The following is a 20,725-nucleotide window of genomic DNA, read 5'->3' as shown; positions in this document are numbered from 1 at the left end:
CTTAGGCAGGCAGCCTGCATCCATTCTCCTTTCTTTCCGTGTTTCCTAATAGCAGTTCTGAGAAAGCCATTTAAAAGTCCTCAGGGGGAGTGTCGCTCTATGGGGCTGCTAAGTTTCCTTTGATTTTTAAGAGATGGCAAATAGGATTAAGTTTCTATATGTATCCCACCCACATTTCCCCAGCTTCAACTTTTCTCTTCCCCCTCACAACCACCAAATCCATCATTCCGACTTATTCTTCCTTTTTATTTTTTAAATTGATCTCATGAATCTTGAGAATAACTGAGATGGAGGTGTCCTAAAAGAGGATAATAGAAAACATTTTTTAGTGTCTGGTTTCAAGACTTGTCCAAACACTATAATGTGAATTATAGATCTTTGTTCAAATTCTAAAGGTGAACTGATAGTGACAGATATCAGGCATGATGTGAGATATCCATGAATTTCCTTCCTTCTGTTCAGGAAAGCATAGTGTATACTGTTCACTCTATGCCCTTAAGCTTAGGTTTCTGGTCCTACCTTTAGTGTTAAATAACTACTTAGTACTGGGAAGGTCACTTAAAATTTCTAGATGTAAATCCCTTCATTTATGATGAAATACAATATAGGTGAAATATATTTTTCAATAATAAAGCCATATGATTCTACTTGGACTTAATATTTAATGCTTATGAAAATAATGTTATTTAAATGTTAGTAAAATTTTAGGTAATATGTTAATATCAATGTCATTTTTATAGTATACATTGTATATTTTGAAGTATACTGCACTCTACATTTTCTTTATTAAATATAAGTAATTGTGCCTAGATTCTGGCAATGAGATTAAATCTAAATACACTAACTTGAGAGAGTATTAGCATGATCTTCTTTTTTCAATATTAGAATAATATGTAGGTTTTTCTTTAAGTATTCATCTGATTGGAAAATATAACCAGAATTGCAGATGTAGGGCAAAAATGTCACTGCTCGTTTCTCTGGGGACCATTTCAGAATACTAATTGAGAGCATTTTTCCTTATTAGCCTGGACTCAGCCCTGAGTATTTCTCAGTCTGGCACTGTTGACAGCTGCCAACACTCTTCAATCACAAGTGGACTATTTGAAATGTTTTCTCTTCCCCTGAAATAGAAGAGTATTTTTTTCTGACCATTATAGAAAATTTAGACTGTGGAAAAGTATAAACAAAGCCACATTATTTCTTCATTCAGATATTGTTGTTGCTACATTTCATTTTTGTATTTTTATACAGAAAAGTTCAAGCAAAAGGATACACCTATCTGTTTTATTATATTCTACAGTTATAAAATTACATTTGACTTGTAATTTTAAAATTGCTTGTGAAATATTTCAATCATACACATAACCTGGAAAATATAACATATGGTAGAAAAGTCACCCCGATTTAATGAGTATCACTCTTTGATACATACGCTTTAGATTGTTTGAGAGGGAGAAGAATGTGACAGATAATTCTAGACTTCAAACTTTTAACCACTTTCCCTACTGTCTTGGTGATTATCATGATACATTTTGCATGTCATTTTTCTTAGACTTATTTTACAAAATCTATTTATGGCCATAGTCTCATAGGGCAGCATCATCTAATTTTTTTTGAAACACTTCTATAATTGGTATTATATAGTACCCTAATTTGAACTTTCTTTTTTTATATATGCTTTCCTAATTAATCTGATATATACTTGCCTCCCAAGAAACGTGAAAGCTTCACCATGTATAAAGGGATAAAAACTGTTAGTTTATAGATGAATATATTTCAACTTCTGTGAGACCATCATCTCAATCAGGATGAGAGGTACAGTCATTAACCCTCAAGGTCTCCTCATGACCCCAGTCATCCATCCTTCCTATCCTTCCTCATCTCCATTCTCTCTCAACCACTAACCCGCTTTCTGTCGCTGTGATAAGTTTACATTTTCTGGGAGGACATATGAATGGAACCATATGCGAGCTTTTTGTCAAGCTTCTTTCACCCAGCGTGATTACTTTGAGATGTTTTGTGTGCACCAATAGCTCATTTGGATGTGCATCGGTCACGTGTCAGAGTTGCCGAATCGCTGTTATGTGATGTCTTTTCTTCCACATCTTACTGTTTGTGCCATCATCATTGTAGATTTTACTTCTACTATGTTATATATCTTATAGTACATTGTTATTAATGCATAAACAGTAAAATTACTTTTAAAATATTAATAAAACAAAATAACTTTTTATATTTACCTGTATATTTTATATTTCTATCTCATTATATTACATTATGTAGCTTCATATGCCCTTAATTCTGAAAATTTTTTCTTAATATTTTCAGAGATCAGTTATGCTGTTGATTATTTTTTCTACTGTGCCTTATATTGCCCTTGTTTTGAAGGCTGTATAGTTACAGGTTAAAAGGTTTTCTCTCAGAACTTTATGTATATCATTCTATCAGTCTTGCATTATTTGTAATGAATATTTATTAGATTTTATTACTGTTTGTTTTTCTGGTGAGTTTTTATTATTTACTATTTACATTTTATTTTAGTAATTTAAAAATAGTGTGCCATATATATATATTTTTTTTTTTTGCTTTTTTTTCCTCTTGCTTCATGTGCATTGAGATTCTTTCTTGGGTGTGATATTGTTTTGCAAATCTGAGAATCCATTGACCATTCTTATTATTTTATACCAATTTCTCTTTCTTCTTTTTGGGGATTCAAATTATGTATTTGTTTTATCACTGCAGATCATTCCACAGTTACTAAAATGTATTATGAAAGTGATTTTTGCTATTATACTGTGTCTCTGTATTTTAGTTTGAGTAATTTCTATTACACAATCTTCAAAACCAATATATTTGCTTCTGCTGTGTTCAAGCTTTTGATGAAACCATCCAGTGAATTTTATCTTCATTTCAGATATTATGTTTTCAATTGCAGGGGTTCCTTTTGGTGCTTCTCGAGTTTGTATCTCTGTTGCGTTTCACCAGGTGGTCACTGAAGCAGTCAGTTTAGGCAATGATCATCAATAACTGGTAAAACTTTAAAACAAAGGGTGACTAGGAAACTCATAATAAATGAACCAATTGATGGTACATGAATCTACCATCCAATCTTGAAACAACAACAACTTCAACACTAAAAACAAAATGTGAAAAAAAAAACCCAGGTGTTTTATGCCTGCAGACGTCATGCAGTAGGTAGTACAGAGCATCAGCAACGAGTATTTCTGACAAGTACTTAAAATTGCGTCTATTCAAGCCTCTGCTAATTTAAAGTGAACAGACATATTAAATCACACCTTGGGGCATAGTTAGCAAAATCCTTACCGAGGGAAACTCTACAGGACAAGTCACATTGTTTGTCCAACTCATAAATTTAAAAAAAAATTAAATTTTAGAGTGACAAAACCTATGGACTACATGAGACAAAAGGAATATATCAATAAGCCACATTGGGTGGACATAGTTGAATCCTGAATCAAAGATACTTAAATATTTTAATTTGAACACTAGTTGAATATTGGATTGCATTAAAGACTTATTCTTAATTTGTAAGTGGATAAATACACCCAGACGTACAGCACTTTTGCCAGAGTGTGTGTGCATGTCTCTGTGTAATAAATGGTTAATATGCTAAGATATATGAAATTTGGGTTAATATCAGGAAATGGACATGTACACAGATGAAATAAGACTGTGCTAGCCTTGGTAATTTTGAAATTGAGTAATGGTGTCTAGGCTTTTATTATACTATTTTCTCTATTTCTATATGTATATGAAAATAAGATACGCTTTCTATAAGACATGAAAATATCTTAATATAAAGTTAACAAAAATGTTATTTGCCCCACATTATAAGTTTACTTAATGCTACTGTTAGTGATAATTTCTTAAATTTATGCAACATATCTTCCAATACGTGCCAAATGTTTTCATTATTCACTATCTACTAAACATACATATTTAACAATTTCTAAACAACAGACTTTATATGGATCTCAAATAGCCATGTAAGGACGAAATTTATCTTTAAGCTTCACCTCAGCTGCATTTCTTCATGACCTTCATGAAATAAACTGATACCAAGGAACACGTTGTCCACAGGGAACTCCAGGGAGACCACAGCATCTCCACCATGTGTTCGTTCTTAATTAGGTGCTTTTCAGCTCTTCCTAACAGGAGCCAAAGACCTGAAACATCTCTCAGGGGTTGTCCCAAAATACATGGACATCCCAAACAGGATCATGCAGGACACTCCTAACAGAAATAGGAACTCTATGGCTTTTTGCTGTCACTGTTGATTGTGACATTAAACTCCATTCTAGATGGGACAAAATTTTTCTTCTTCCTTCATGAATCCCAAACAAACAAATCCAATTTGGTTATATGGATGTGCTCTGTAGATGTGGAAAATATGAAGCTTTTCATTTGCATATAAGTCATTTCAGAGAGAGTCGTTATGACCATTCCCAGGTAAATGGAGAGTTTTAAATGGAATATTTCATAGTTTGAGGTTTTCATTTTAATAGTATATACTAGAAGATCCCTTTCATCTTTTGTCTTACATATTAAAAGTATTCAGCCATGTTTATCCAGGCACTATAATTTTGTATTTACTTTCTGAAAATTGAGTCATCTCTTTGTTAAGATAAAAACAATTTCATTTCCTATCTTTCATAGCATAAAATGGTAACTATTATGGACCGACTTTCTATTCACAGTGTTTTATAACATCAGGATGAGTGATTATCAAGCCCCCTGGGTTTTAAGGTGAATCGGCCTTTTGTTTATGTAATACTACATAAATGATAGTTTGGAAAATTGTGTGAAGGAACATATTTCCATTGAAATATAGGAGACATACTGTATTTCCGTCTGCTGGGCTCACTGTTGCTATAGTGGGATAGTTTGTTTATTTGTTTGTTTTTATTTAACTGAGATAAAATGGAAGAATTAAACTTCTTTTTTTTAAAAGTCTACCTATGTATCAGCTGTCAACCAAGGCGAGTGCCAGAGCAACTTTCCAAACTTCAGGCAGATTTGGCTACAGCTTAAACTGACAGTGCCTGAACAGAAGTGTATAATTATTCCGTTCATGTTATTGCTGAGCTACAAGATATAATTAACTGGCTTAATTGAATCATACATTAAATGTGTACCTTTGTTCCATTTTTACGGATGCAAAAGTTGTATCCTTTCTTTAACAATTATGTGACAAAAAGGTATTTTTAAAATGTCAAATTTTGTTTTATATCTTGTTCTTTAGGATATCAAAGTTACCTAAGAGTTTACAAAGATTGTACAGAATCCTCACATTTTTGTTTGCAACATATTGTTTCTTCTGAAGAGTATCACCCGCAGCCAAAGGAGCAGAATGAGTTGTTGGTTATTGCTGCCTTTTATGCTGGGAATTCCTCTCCTATGGCCATACCTTACTGCCACCGGAAACTCTAACACCGAGGAAGTTAAGCACCCAGGGGGGTCTCACTGGAGAGTGAAGCGTGACTGGGTGTGGAACCAGTTTTTTGTACAAGAAGAAATGAATAGGACTAATCATGCCATTGGCCAGGTACTGGTTTTCTGAGAGCGGTACAAGAAATACCATTGTGCAAACCTCAGCAAATGAGTCGAGACAGTTTTGGTGTTTAATGAATGTTAATTATACTAAATAGAACCATTAGAAAACTTGGAATAGCCACATAATGAATTGTTTCAGATTTGTTAGCAGCTACAGTGTCCACCAATGACTGAGGGAGAGGGGAAGCGCTGGTTTTCCAATTTCACTGTACACCCCCATATACAAGTGCAGCCTCCATCACCGACATCTGCAACCTTAGTGGTGTTATTGTTTGGTGTGGATCTGAGCAACTGCACTGAGAACAATAATATTACCAACAGTATTTAGCCTGATTTTCTATTATGCAAAGTAGGGATTGATCAACCCCTCATTAATTTTTAATGAGGCAGATTAATACCAAATCCTGTTACAGTTAAGTAGCTTCAAGAGCCTATGGTATTTTTTTTTTTTTTTTGATGAGTGAAGTTGAAGTATAAAGAATAATTCTTTTCACTTTCTCAGAATATATTTTAAAAGAATTTCTTTATGAGAAAGAACATTTCCTATTTATGTTTTTGGTTTTTATTATTCTTTGATTTTCTTTAAACAGAGGTAATTCCAATATCCTGTCTTTTTCTGTAAAGCTCTTTCTCTAGATGAATGGACAGAAGTAAGTTTAACCGCTAATTAACTGGCACTAAAATTTAATTGGGCCCAAAGGGTGAAGCACTCAAAATTCATTAACTCCTTTTTTCTAGCCCTTTCAGGAGAGCTGCACAGTTAGCCTGATGTCCAGAAGCCATAGGAGCTCATCTATCCCATCATCCAAATGCACATTCAACCTAAGGCTTAGCTTAGGATTTTAGGCAAATAGACCGATTTCAAACTGTGTGTGCCTGCAAGTAGTATATCTCATCCCTTTTTATTTTCTAAGATGACTGCAGGTAAATCACAGGCAGAGAGCCACGAATGAGGTCCATAATGAAGTGTCTGCTATGTAACTGGGGCTCCCTAACTACATTTACAGTGGGCTCCACGGAGCTCCGTGTGCTCTGCAGTCACTGACAGCCGTGGCGGGCTGACGAACACTGGCTGGCAGTGAGCACAGCTCAGCAGGGCGCGCATCAGTGCCCTGGAAGCAGGGGCTGCCTCCCTAGCTAACTGTCGCAGGTTCTAGTTTTTATTCTTCTGCTCCCTACACAAATCTCCCCCCCCCCAGGCTTTTTTTTCCCCTTCCCATAGCAATTGATTTTGCCTATTTTTTTCATTCTGTAAATGTAGTTATAAAAATAGTCAACCAGATAGGTTTCCTCTAAAAAAAACTCATTAGGCTTAAATTACACATAGATAACTAGTTGAAAAGAGAATAATAATGCATGGTTAGGTGCTTGTAATTAAGGAGCTGGTAAGAATAAAATTTGGCTGACTTGTCCAAGAGAACTTTCGTTTTGATCTATTTGTTAAAAGCGAGAAAGTTTGGAAAGCATAATTAAGCAAACATTTCAAGTGATGTTGATTTGCCGAATTGATGACAACTGCTTCATTATGAAGATCTGTTTTGAGTGAGAATATCAGAACTTTATAATACTAGAATCCATGGAATTGAAATGTGTTTAACTTACACATCTTGTGACATTAAGAGGCAGGTGTTCAAAATTTAATTTTTTGCTTTTATTAAAATTTAAATCTGTGTCTTTAAAAAGATCAAGCCCACTGATCTATGGAAATTGCCTTCCAAATATACTTGAAATGCATGTATTTATTACTAAGTTTGACTTATTTTCATTCTAATATTGAATCAAATTTTCAAAATACTTCAGAATGATATTTGAAAGTCATGGGCCATGCTTTACCTTCATTTGGTATATTTATTTGAGAGGACATTCACTTTCCTTAATTTCTTATTAGGTCATGAGCCTTCCTTTTTATTTTATGATAATTAAGGATTATCCAATTAAAAGAGACAGAACTTTTTAATTCTCTTTTTATTAGTAGTAACAGTTTGATTCTTTTAGTGCATGGCAGTGATATTCAACCTGTTGTTAAAATTATTAAAATTAGTAGTTTGAGATATCTTCAGGTATTCTCCCCAATACATAGAAAAATGTATTACTTAGTACAGAGTAGTGCATTGTACCTTGAGCTATCAGAAAAGTTAGGGATTTAAGATTGTATTTCTTGGTTAATGTAAAATTTCAGAGAAGCTGTCATTTTGAAGAAGGGTGTGTTCATAAGTGACGAGACACGAAACCCAGAGATTCACAATAATTAGGAGCTTATGGCAGGCTTTCCTCTTTATGTCAAAATAATTTAGATATGTGAATAAAACAAACAATGTTACCTATGTCATAATAACCTTTGTTTTTCTATATAAAATTAAAATTACATTAACGCTATGAGTGGTAAACAGATTCACTTTGCTTTTAAAAAAATTAAGTAATGAGAGTAAGAAGAATAGGTATATTTGAGAGTTGAGTAGAATATGCCTGGTGGTAGAATTTAATCTTAGAATTAATGTATACCTTATTTAACACAATAGAGGGATCATATGGAATTATTAACTTCAGGAAGAATAGACAGGCAAGAAAATAAAATCATTACAATAGAATTGTCCCTTTCGACATGTCTGAAAACCAAAGAAGCTGTCTTTTCACTTGCAGCTGAAATATGGGATAGACAATGAAAACAGCAATTATCAGTACAAGCTTTTTGGAGACAGCGCTGGAAGTACTTTTGTCATTGATGAAAAAACAGGTGTTTTATATGCGGTACAGAAGCTTGATCGAGAGGAACGGGACCGCTACACTCTGAGAGCCCAGGTGATAGATGGCACTACGGGAAGGGCTCTGGAACCTGAGTCTGAATTTTCCGTCAGAGTTACGGATGTCAATGACAATGAACCGAAATTCCTAGATGGACCATACGAGGCCATTGTACCAGAGATGTCTCCTGAAGGTATTACATATTAACTTACATCAAGCATACATTAATAATGAAACCATTTAAGATTTTGAGCATATGCTTTGGAAGTGAATTATTTGAAAATTCTACACGTGCACTTTCCTTCTATAAGCATGTTGAGTTAAATATTTGAAAAATGAAACTACTACAATTTTGTGAATATTGATCAATTATTTGTCTTGTTAAAATATATTCTCAGTCTTCAAAGCAATAAGGAAAAGTTTAAACATGTTTTTTTGAGAGAAAAGTTTAAACGTTTATTTGAGAGAAAATATAAGCATGTTCACTTACTAGTTTCTTCAACATGAAACTTTATTTTCCTAGAAAAATATACTTTTATATCCTAAATTGGAAAAATGGTCAACCTTACAGGTATGCAGGAAAAAAATAGGAGTAAGTTTATAAGACAAAAATTCTCTGTGCATCAAAATCATGAAACGTGAAGACTAAACTCCAAACAGTTGGATTAATACCTCTGTGGAGCTGTACACACTTTCAAATTCCCTTTTAAACCCAATGCCGCTTTTATAAATATTTTAAATGTAATCCATGTAGAATAGAGTACTTTTTCATGAGATATAAGAATTGACAACCTTGGGAATCAGAAATATCTTTACGATAGGGGGAAATTATAGTGGTGATGCAAAATTGGTCCATTCACTCAGTGAGCCAGAAAATTTTGATAACACAATATGTAATAAAATATAATTGATATAATTCGCTAACATGTGATGAACTGAAATGTGATCCAATTATGGTCATTTAAAATCTTGTTTCCATGCTCAAAAACTGTTTCAACCAAACATTTGATTCATTAGCCAGTGAGGGTACAAACTTCCAATTATGAGGTGATTAGATGCTAGGGATGTAATACATAGTATGGCAGTGTTAACAGGACTGTGTTATGTACTTGGAAGTTGCTAAGACAGTAGATGCTACTGTTCTTACTATGAAGACAAAGTTGTAATTATGTCAGGTGTTGGAGATACTAACTAAACTCATTGTGATTATCATTTCCCAGTATATGTGTGTATCAGTCATCACGTATCTTAAACTTATTTAATATTACATGTCAATTGCATCCCAATAAAGCTCAAAAAAACTTCACTTTAAGGATATTTATCATTAACATGGCACAAATATGTCATAATGTAGAGCCATTATGAAAAGCAGATTAAATTAAATTTATGTAAAATTTACCCAGATTTCAATTTTTTCATGAATTGTAATAAGCATTATGTGTAGCAGAGATTTCTCAAAAACATAAAAATCTTTGTTTCTTAAAACACATCAAACATGAAAATTAGGTCCCATGAAACTTATAGTTTTGGACACATGAATTCAAAGTGATGGGTATTATGATCGATTGTTCTTTGTGTTCTTTATGAATATATTATTACTTATTAAATACAGACCACTTTATTTGACTTAAATTCTCTCATATTATTAAAAATAGAGGTGTCAAAACTGCAACCCAAGAATAATAAGAATGACCTAATTTTCGGGTGATTATGGAGAGAAAACAAAATTACTTAAAGAATGCTTTGCACATTTACGTTGACGAGGGAAATGCCGATTGTTTCTTGAGTTTCACTTGGAGGCCCTAGGTCGTAAAGTAACTGCATCTCAGATATAAGCATGGATGGGCCAATCGATATTTGTAAATAACTAATAACCCTCAGACTAACAAAATAAGTTCTCAGTGTCAAGGAATGTACAGATGCATGGATTAAGCCATTATTCCCATCAGGCATTTAATTTCTGAAAATTGAATTTTTACTAGATCATCTAATAGCTTATATCTGCTTTTGTTACCAAAACCAGAGATTCAGGCTGTAGGTCCAAAGAATATTATTTACTGTGAGTTTGAATTTGACCATTAGACAGGTCCACATCGCCTCAATACATCTGTTGCTCATTAATCCAAGTGTACTCATCGTAAAACTGTGAGTAAGAATAGCTCTTCTGTTAGACAATTTGTATCTTCATCCTAAGAAAAGCATGTTAATATTTTTAGCACTGGATTTAAAACAAAAACATTACATACAAAAACAAATGAGTCATTTTGAAATGTGCAGTTGAAATCTTGGCATCCGAGCGTGATATTAAACTTAGCATGCTGTTTATATAGTATTCTGTAATAAATGCAAACTTTGCAGACATAATGTCCTTACCACAGGTTGCTGACTCCTGTGTTGCTTACATGATATTTAACCTAGCCTGCACATCAGAATTTATCACTCTTTTGCATTTTTATGTTTGGATGCCTCCCCAAAATAATGAGAAGATAAAGCGTTCTGTGTGAAATATGAGACACCGCCATCTAATACAGTTTTGTTACTAATATTAAGCAACATTTGGGTGAGAATCACTCAGTCCCCTGTAATTCTTCTGGATTGTACTAAAACCCATATAAATCAACACTGAGAGTTACACTATTCTTACATCAGATGTTACTTTCAGTGGGTAAATAGGTCTAAAGTGTCGAGAACATAATTGATGCTATCAGTAGTGCTTGCAACCTTCAAAAATTTTATGGAGTTTTGTAAGTTTTAGCACTTATCAACATTACTACAGAAAACATAATTTTCCATTCTTCATACACAATAAATACTTTATATTAACATACCATTACTTCATTATAATTTTCTATCTATGTCATAACAAATGAAAAATTATGTCAGCAAATGAAGATTCTGGGAGTGCTAAACTATGATTTTTCTCCCAAGCACTTGGCATGATTTTACTTCTTATGTGACCTACATAACAATACAGTGTGTCTAATAAAATAGGCAAAGTCAAATATCATCTTAAATTTACTTTCGTAAGGTTATTTTCAAAAATGAAATAAGCTCTCAAGACTCAGAAGCTAGCTAGGAAGATAAAACTGATTTTAAATTTGCAGTTTTGGAAAAGTCTCCTAAGGGTGATTTTGGCCGACACTATCAACTATCCTTGTGGTACCAGAGCCCAGGATTGTTCTACTGAATGTTGTATTTGCATGATTCTGGGAGAGCAGTGTTTGTGCAGTCAGACTCCTGTGCACTAAAGAGAAGGGGTAAAGATTGATTTAAGAAAACTTTTAGGCAGGAAATGCAATTGTTTGCACGTACACATAATGTCTGACCAAGCTAACGTGACTCCTCTCAGAAGGCTGCCGGCACCTTCTGGTTTGCTTTCCTTTGTAACTCAATGTCAAGGATCTAGGCACGCTAAAATTTTAAGGGTTGCCAATTCTAGTTACAGGAAGGTGTCTTAAGATGGAATAGTAGGAGTTAAGGGTGGGGCAGTTCGATATCCACATACCTGTCCTGGGGTAGTCACTCCCCTGCAGACACAGTCCTGGGGGTGATGTGTATTGTCACAGGTGTTCTAAGGTAGGGTGATCCCATCCATGTCCAGTTTTATCCAGGGCAGCTCTACTCCTATTTTATTTCTGGAATCTTTCTAGAAACATTTGTCCCTGATTTTTTATTTTAATTCTTTTTCACCATTTTAAATACATGTATTGGGGTGACACTGGTTAATAGCATTCTATAAGTTTCAAATGTATGATTCTGTGATACATCATATGTGTATTGTATTGTGTGTGAACCTCAGCTGGTAAACACACAATCCTGGTTTTTTTTTAATTTTAATATTATTAGTAGTGCATTACAATGAGCTAGAGGAAATTTGGTCGATATTTACTTTTTACATGCAGCTTCTTCCATAGAGCGTAAGAAATAAGGTGCTAGGAAATATAAAGTTTTAATATTAAGAATTTCTTCGGATCACCAGCTAACCATCCATGATTTTGACTGTTATTCCTGAAGCTGCACATAAGTAGTCTCGTTCTAGACGCTAGGCATGGGAAACCACTATGGAAAGAAGTTAAATGGGGACAATGAGAACTTGTAGGAGAAGTACGTGATGTGTCCACAAAGAGTAGTTAAAGGAACATCTTGCCCAATACGAACTGATTAAATCGATGGCTCCTAAGAAGACTTTTGTTGAAATAACTTCACAATCACTACAAGGACCTATCTGTCTGTCTGTCTATCTATCTATCTATCTATCATCTATCCACCTGGATATAACTTTAATATTACATTCTATAAGTTTAAGGTGTACAATGCATTGATTTGATATATTTATATATTGCAGTATACTTACCACCAAATCATTGGCTAACATCTCCATCACATCACATAACCATTACTTCTTTTTGTAGTGCGATCTTTAAGATCTCATCTCTCAACAACTTTGATGTTTGTAATACAGTGTATTGGATGATAATCGCTATATTGTGCATTAGCTCTTCAGAACTTATCTTCTAAATGCAAGTTTCTACCCTTTGACCAATAACTCCCCAATTCCCCTACTTGCAGCCCCTGGTAACCAGCAATCCACCCTCGGTTTTTAAGTGTTGAGCTTTTCTAGATTCCACCTGTGATGTTACCGAGTTTTGTGTTGCTGTGTCTGACTTATTTATCATAATGTTCTTAATGTCCATCCACGTTGTCAGAAATGGCAGGACTATATTTTAAAACACTTGAAATGAACTTGTGTACATTTTAAGTGGTTGTGCAGTATAAAACAAGTGTTAAAAAACTAACATAAAAATACTGAACAAAGCAGTAGCCCTGGCTGGTGTGGCTCAGCGGAATGAGCACCTGCCCGTGAACCAAAGGGGTGCTGCTTTGGTTCCCAGTGAGGGCACATGCCTGGGTTGCAGGCAGGTTCCCCAGCTGGGAGCTTGCGGTGTTTCTCTCCTGCTCTTTTTCCCTCCCTTCCCCTCTAAAACTAACTAAATAAAATATTTTAAAAACCAGGAAACATTACATAGACATTACCTACAACTAAGGTCTGTGGTAAAGTTTCAACAATTTGATTACCGAAGTATACAAGGATTTTCTAGTAGAGTTTCTTGGTTTCTAAAATTAGATTGTAATGAAAAAAATTCTGGTGTTAGTTACAAAAAAATCACATAGGCTACTCGATTTTGTGCTATTGCGTTACCAGTCTTATTGATATAGCACATCACGAATCAATAAATGCAAATTTTGAAGAAAAGCCATCATGCTAGATTCCATAGTGATAATGAAAAAGCTTAATACTCTTAATGAAATTTAATTTGAGCATTAATTTTAAATGTACAAGTACTTACTTCTTAATATTTTTATTGACTGATACTGGATTTTAATGCAAATGCTTATCAATATCTGGTAGATTTTGCTTCGTACTTAAAAAAAAGTGTTTAAACAATGATGTAGTTTGTAGAAGGGAATTCAGTCGGCAAAACAGTTACGCCCATCTTTGATTTGATACTATTTCACGTTCATTTCAATAACCTTTATTAATGTTCTGTCAAAATTCTCCAATTTTTTGAGTTACTGATCACAACATAATTTTTGAAGGAAAGGTTTTCCCATTTTATTTTTAAATTTTTATACTAATAACACACCTTTGAAAAATCTGAATTACACATTGTCATGGATTGGTCAATGGTTACATTTAATTATGTCATAGATCTACATGAGATTCTACATGGTATGTGGGAATTGGAGCCATTCTGCGTGAGGTTGTATTCTCTTGTCTACACAGCAGTGTATCACATAGTGCTCAAACTCAGAACAGAGAGGTTACTAGCATGTGACTGTGTATCATCAATGTACTTGCTAAGAAAGAACGCTTTACAGAGCTGAATGGGTTGTTCAATCACACCAGAGTGAATTTCTTGCAACTGTTTACTTCCTCTTCAGAGACATCCGTCATCCAGGTGACAGCAAGTGATGCTGATGATCCTTTCACTGACTATAATGCTCATCTTGTGTACAGCTTGCTGCAAGGCCAGCCATATTTCTCCATTGAAGCAAAAACAGGTATTTCCGATGAAACAAAGTGCAAATCTATGTAATTCTCAGTAAGCAAATATAACAGCAAAAACATTCAGCTTACGAACATGTCATAAAGCAGACCTACTGTTATGCAAATAAATAAATGGGTTGTATTTTAAGCACAATCATTTTTAATCTTTTAGCTCATCTTTCTAAGGTGTAGAGATTGGATTTCACACTTCCATACCCCAAATGGTTCGTGTATGGGGAATAAGACATATGTAAGGATTATTGCTAATCAGTTAGAAAATGACAGGTTACCCAATTAAAAATATGGGGAAAAGAACTTGACAAGCAATTGACAAAAAGCCTACAAGCACATTAAAAATGCTCACCTTGTTAATCATCATGGAAATGTGAACTAAAACCACCATGAGATACACCTGCAAACCAAACCAGAATGACTAACGTTAAGCATGAATTTGCAACTGGATGTAGCATCTGATAGGAGACATTCACTTTCAAAAAATGTTTGTTTTGCATTTCATCTATTTTTTATTTAGATGTAAAACTTGAATTTCTAAAATTGCTTCTCTAATCTTCATTAATTCATTGAATATTTTATGAAATAAATAGGACATGTTTCTTGTTTTTTAAATATGTCCATTGAATACATAAGAATTATATGACACTATTTCATTTTACAGGCACTGACTGCCATGTCCAAAACAAAGGTTAAACCCATATAAATCATGCCTTTAAGAGCTTATAGTTTCTAACACTGGAAAGAGAAAACCCACACAAGTATGTAACTAACTGCCAAGAATGCGGCAAAAGAAGGAAACATGCTGGTTAATAAGAGGCAAATTATTTTTCCATCTTGGTGATGTGAAAAGCTTAAAAGAATTAACACATTTTGGTGGACCTTTAAACATTTCTTATTGATTCATTCAATTAGCAGATAATAAATGTCTCAGCCTTTATCAATCAGGGTTTCTTGGGAGAGATTCTGCAAAATAGAACGTGAGTGACTACATTTATAATTCCACCAAACATAGTACCTAGCTTCTATCATTCTGGATGTACATGATAAAAGCTGCGTTAGGACATGCAATGGATTCCTTAAGACATTATGTTTTAATTTCCTCACACAATCTCAGCTGAGAAGGGTTGAATATGTAACAGGCATTGTACACCATACTGGATTTAGAACATTACAGTGTGACCAAAAAAACCAACAACATGGAGGCCTCTCCTGGAATTTACAAATGTACTGTATTTTTCGGACCATAAAATGTATCTAGGTTTTAGAGGAGGAAAATAGGAAAAAAAAAACCCTCCACTGCCCCCCACCCAGTGAGCCAGGTAAGCTACATTCGGACTATAAGATGCACCCCCTTTTCTTCCCAAATTTGCCCGGGGGGGGGGGTGAAGTGCGTTTTATAGTCCAAAAAAATATGGGTATAGTAAACATGGGAATATTCCCAAATACATATACTCAGTTTGTGAATATTATTAAGCAAAACAAACACAATCCAATGAGAGAAAGGAAGTGAGGACTAATTTATACTGTGTGGTCAACACAGAGCTCATTGAAACTGGAATGCAGAGCGGAGCCTGTGGCCTAGGGGTAGAGAGCCCAAGGGCGTTCCAGGTCACGGGAAGAATGTGTGAGACGTTCGTGAAACGGGAGCGTGGTGAACCTCTTAGATTAGAGGCCCCTGTGGAAAAGCACAGAGGAGGAGAGTAGAAAGCGAGGTGTCTGAACAATAGACATGTGCCTGGGTCACACTGGAGCTTCTTGACCGTTCTGAAGTATTGTCTTTTACTGTCTTTTTTCTCCAACCATCACTGTTTTTAAAAAACGTAGTGAGCAAGTTAGCTAAAGTTATGAATTGCATAAATGGAGAGGCAAGGTGGAGTGGGCAGCAAGAAAAATGAGAGCCTCCAAAAAGATGAAGTTGTAAGTTTTGGGGTGTATGAGAGGGTCTGGGAATGCACAACGTCTGGCAGAAGGAACACCTTAGAGTGTGGCTGGTAGGGGACGTGAATGTCTCACACGAGATGGACGGCACTTTGAATATTTCACCTAAAATGTCCTATGGTGTGCTTGAGTGTGACATTGTTATGTTACCCAATTACGCGCTTATGATTTTGTAATAAAGGATTTTGTAATAAAAAAGGGTGTCACTTGTGCCAGAGCCTGTATATCCTTTGTTTGGTCTGAAGGTGAAAATAAAGTAGACAAAGTTCCTGGAAGCCCCCCCCCCCAGGGAGCAAAGGGCTCCACGTTCCTCTCACTGCTGAACTGGCCTCTACATCTCTGGATATAGCGTGTATGCCAGAAGCTCTAATACTACTCTCCTTTGCTGATATGAAGCAGTTCTCTCTTGAGTCACACATTGGGAGAGACTAGTAGCATCTGTTTAATATATTCAATGGTTTTCATACTGATTCACATTATAGATTATAATTGTGAAATACCGTATCCACAATTAAAGTCCTGTCACAGTGTGGTCTGTTTTATTATTTAAAAAATAACCGATATCACATTTTTCCTGGTGAATGCTCTTTTTCCAGATGCATTTGAGGGTTATCTTTCCTGTGTCTTTGTTAAGTGTTCCCCAAATCTTCAGGACTGCATTCCCCTAGGAACCGCTGAAATCTTCCCGAGGTTTTATTCCGTGATAATTGTTTCACTAACTGATTTTCTAGAAGGTGGCCATGCATTACCATATTTGTCATCGTTCTTCTTGAGTTTGAACATTCGTGCCTATGTTCATCTCTGTTGGTAGCTCATGAATAATTACTTGTTGACAGTTAACTCAAAATTTATTTTGCAAACTCATTGCAAAACACACTTTACTTGATATTTCAACCATTAACACCATAACAGGTTAAACTCTGAATTAAAAATACCAAATAAATGGTACAGATATGTGATTTTACATAGTCTAAGTGAAAGCATCCATATCAGACATATATTTTTAAATCATCTTCTATTTCAAGTTGTGTCAGGCAGAGCTGATAATGAGATTGCAATAATATAGTCTAACATCTCTGAAAAGTCGTTTCATGATACGTATCGTAATTATGTATCAAAAACCAACCTTTCTTTATACATCAGGACTCAAAATAGACATCACAGGTGCACAATATTTTTTACATAAATTTGGTGTTGTAATTTACACATTTACCCATAATAAACTATCTTATGCCAAGTTAAGAAGAAAAGTTCATTGTAGTGCACCAATATTATACTGGAGAAGATACCAGAAAATAGTTGATGTGAAAATAAGACAGTCTTCTCTTGTACCTGTGGGTTATCATAAAATGGGGTTTTATTAAGGATCTACTAGTGTCCTTAATGTTGTGATAACACATGAAAATCAAGGCAGAATTGTTTAATATATTATTATTATTACTTTTTCTCTGGAGCAGTGTCTAGCACGTTGGAGTGAAATGTACGAAATGTGTCGAAAGTGATTATATGATTGAAATTGTAAGGAACTAACTAGGAGGATGCCATGGTTAATAATAGAATAATAATTGAAGTTTATCACATTTTGAAAGGCATTATAAGAATATCTTCTAAAATGGATAGAGAACTGCAAGATGAGTATTGGGTAATTGTTCAAGCCAAAGACAAGATCGGTCTGCCTGGAGCACTGTCTGGAACAACGAGCGTGTTAATTAAACTTTCTGATGTTAATGACAATAAGCCCATGTTTAAAACAAGTAAGTAGAAAGCATCTTGAATTTTTATGACAATGTCGTTATAAGTACGCTGAGTCTATGTGCAGCTGTTCGTTTGCATTCGGAGAGCCCTGCTATAGCACTAAAATTATATAAAATACATTTAATGGTTCTAATTGTGATTCTTTTCATTAGTGGGAAAAGTCAAATACAATTGAAAGAGTAATATGTTCTTTTTCAATTGCTTCTGTAACCAGTCACCACCAACTTCATGTGTTAACACAAATTGGTGCCCTTGAAGACGTCTGGTACGGGCGTGAGCAGGTCAAGTCAGACCAGCCACGGTGTGACGGTGGGGCTGCCTGCCTTCCTCTGGGCTCCAGGGAAGGACCCGTTTTCTTGGATTTGGGTGTTGGCAGAATTCAGGTTTTTGTGTTTGTGGATTCATGGTCTCTGTCCCCTTGATGGCTGTCAACTGGAGGCCATGCACAGCTCCTAGTGGACCCTTTCTGTTTTTTGCGCAGACCCATGTATCTCTGAGGCAGCAAAGGCTGTCATGGCATAGCCCTTCTCTCTCTGCCATCACGCTAACCCTCAGTTTCACCTCTTATTCCACTTTAAGGACACGAGTGATTACATTGGGCCCACTTGGATAAACCTATCTCCACAGTCAAGGTCAGCTGATTAGCAACTTTAATTCCACCTAAAACTTCAATTCCCTGTTGCATGTTTTCAAGGTTATTAGGACACAAATACCTTTGGGAGTCATTCTTTGACCTCCACCAGTAATGATCTAAGATGAATATATCTTATTTTTTTATTTTTGTAGCAAGAATAGGTCACCCCTGCTGTGAGAATTTAAGTAGTAAGTACAAGTTACATTACGCCGTGTGGTTCAGAAAGAATTTCTGTTGACATTACTAGGAGGAATTTATTTTCTATGGAGTTTCTTTTTCAGGGGATTCTGTCTTAGCTACAGAAATAAATTTGCAAGCATTTCCAGAAATCATAAGCAATTATCATGATGGAAGGGAAATTTGATAAGCATGGAACAAAGAAAGAGATCAAACAGACAACTACACACACTCCTAAATGACGCAGACTCTACTCAGCGTAGCCACTTTGTGCCGGGCCCAGAGTTGTCAGATTTTTCTGAACTTTTGAGAAATACTAGAATTCCAAATACTTATTTCTGTGCTACCATCCAATTTTAAATTGTATTAGTTTGAAAATGTAGCCACTGTTGTTACTTTCAAATAGAAATTGTGAATATTTGGGGTGTACGACATGCTGTTTTGATGTCGTATATGTAGTGAGACCATCACTGCAGTCAAACTAACTCACATGCCCGTCTCTGCACAGCTTGCATGTGCGTGTGTGTGTGCATGGTGAGTACACCTGAGATCCACGCTCTTGCAAGTTTCAATTATTTATTATAGCTCTGTTGACTCTAGTCACCGTGCTCTACATTTCTAGAACTTGTTTCGAGATTTCTAGAATGTAGTCACCCTATGTAATTGCAGCTTCGTACCTGTTGAATGACATCTCCTCATTCCTTTGTGAGCTCCCCTTTGGGTGGAATTTGGGCCGTGGGGTAGCAGTGTATGACCTTCACCTTCATGCTATGAGCGGTATAGTGTTTGTGACTCTCTCCACAACATGAAGATACCCCTATAGGCAAGAAGACAATGTCTAATGAAATCCAAAATGCCCAGACTTTTATAAAATAATTGGCATATAGAAAACATAGAAAAACAGTGGCTGAATTCATTGAATAAATCTAGTCTATTTCACCAGATGATTTTGTTGGCCATTTTATATTTTGTGATCAAATAAACAATTATTTTTATTTTCCCACAATGAAATAAACACGGCAGCACAGTTAAACTGTTATTTCCTTAAAGAGTAAAAGATTAGCAACTTCTAAGTAACATTTTCACTTAAAAAAATAAAGGAAAGTCTGACAAGGCAACCTGTGAAGTAAAAGAAGTAAAAATGCTTCTGAGGAAATCAAGAATCTCTTTAAGGAAAATTATATTATGTGGGCTCTTTTTTTAATTCTAAGAAGTTGTATTCTTTAGAATAATAAAATATATTATTTCCTATAGTTTAGCATAATTTAAAAAATAATAATATAAGACTGTCTAGTCTTTATCAGTTTTAAGCAAGATACTTCTGAAAAATAAGGAAAAGAACTGATTTGTTTCTATTTATTATCTATGTGTTTCAAATACAGTTACCATTATATTATTGTGGCTAAACAATAGTCATCTAATTTAAACATAGTTTTTCTACTATGTCCACTTACCAAATTTTATGGATCCAACTTCCTTTTTTACTTCCACTATCTCTAATGGAATCCAATCTCAAAATCTCAGTCAAACCATTATACTTAGAACTCAACTATTGCTTGTAATCTCTCCCATCTTTAGCTCATACTTACATGTTTTTGGTCATTTTAGGTATAAGAATGCTTAAGTGAAATTGAAAAACTTTATCAAATTTAATGTTGGATTGTTGAAGGGTGCAATAAAAATATATCCGTGAATATTGAGAAGGTTTTTTTATAAATAGAAATTTAGAAATTATATGTACTAGTAATAGGACTTACTAAGATACATTTAAGAGACAATAATAGATGCTCAAATAAATTTTTAAAGAAATGTTCAGATGGCAAAAATAAAGGAGGTGTATA

General features: G+C 34.8%; 1 protein-coding gene across 7 annotated transcripts in view; it reads left to right on the top strand.

Moving 5' to 3' along the window:
• The window catches only part of CDH19 (cadherin 19), a 46,810-nt gene that overhangs the window by 10,553 nt on the left and 15,532 nt on the right, over nucleotides 1–20,725 (top strand). For 5 of the 7 annotated variants that reach the window (XM_024580628.4, XM_024580629.4, XM_045187985.3 and 2 more), the window contains exons 2-5: nucleotides 5,264–5,566; nucleotides 8,215–8,509; nucleotides 14,260–14,379; nucleotides 17,908–18,072. In XM_024580628.4, the coding sequence (XP_024436396.2) occupies nucleotides 5,372–5,566; nucleotides 8,215–8,509; nucleotides 14,260–14,379; nucleotides 17,908–18,072 (775 nt within the window). In that variant the 5' untranslated portion in view covers nucleotides 5,264–5,371. The remainder of the gene's footprint in view (nucleotides 1–5,263; nucleotides 5,567–8,214; nucleotides 8,510–14,259; nucleotides 14,380–17,907; nucleotides 18,073–20,725) is intronic. The other 2 variants (XM_045187984.3, XM_053913304.2) reach the window with 2 other exon arrangements.

This window comes from Desmodus rotundus, chromosome 10 (genome assembly GCF_022682495.2).
Source record: "Desmodus rotundus isolate HL8 chromosome 10, HLdesRot8A.1, whole genome shotgun sequence".
Classification (NCBI taxonomy): Eukaryota; Metazoa; Chordata; class Mammalia; order Chiroptera; family Phyllostomidae; genus Desmodus; species Desmodus rotundus.
The sequence above is the reverse complement of the archived record's forward strand: the minus strand, read 5'-3'. Positions and strand labels throughout refer to the sequence as shown.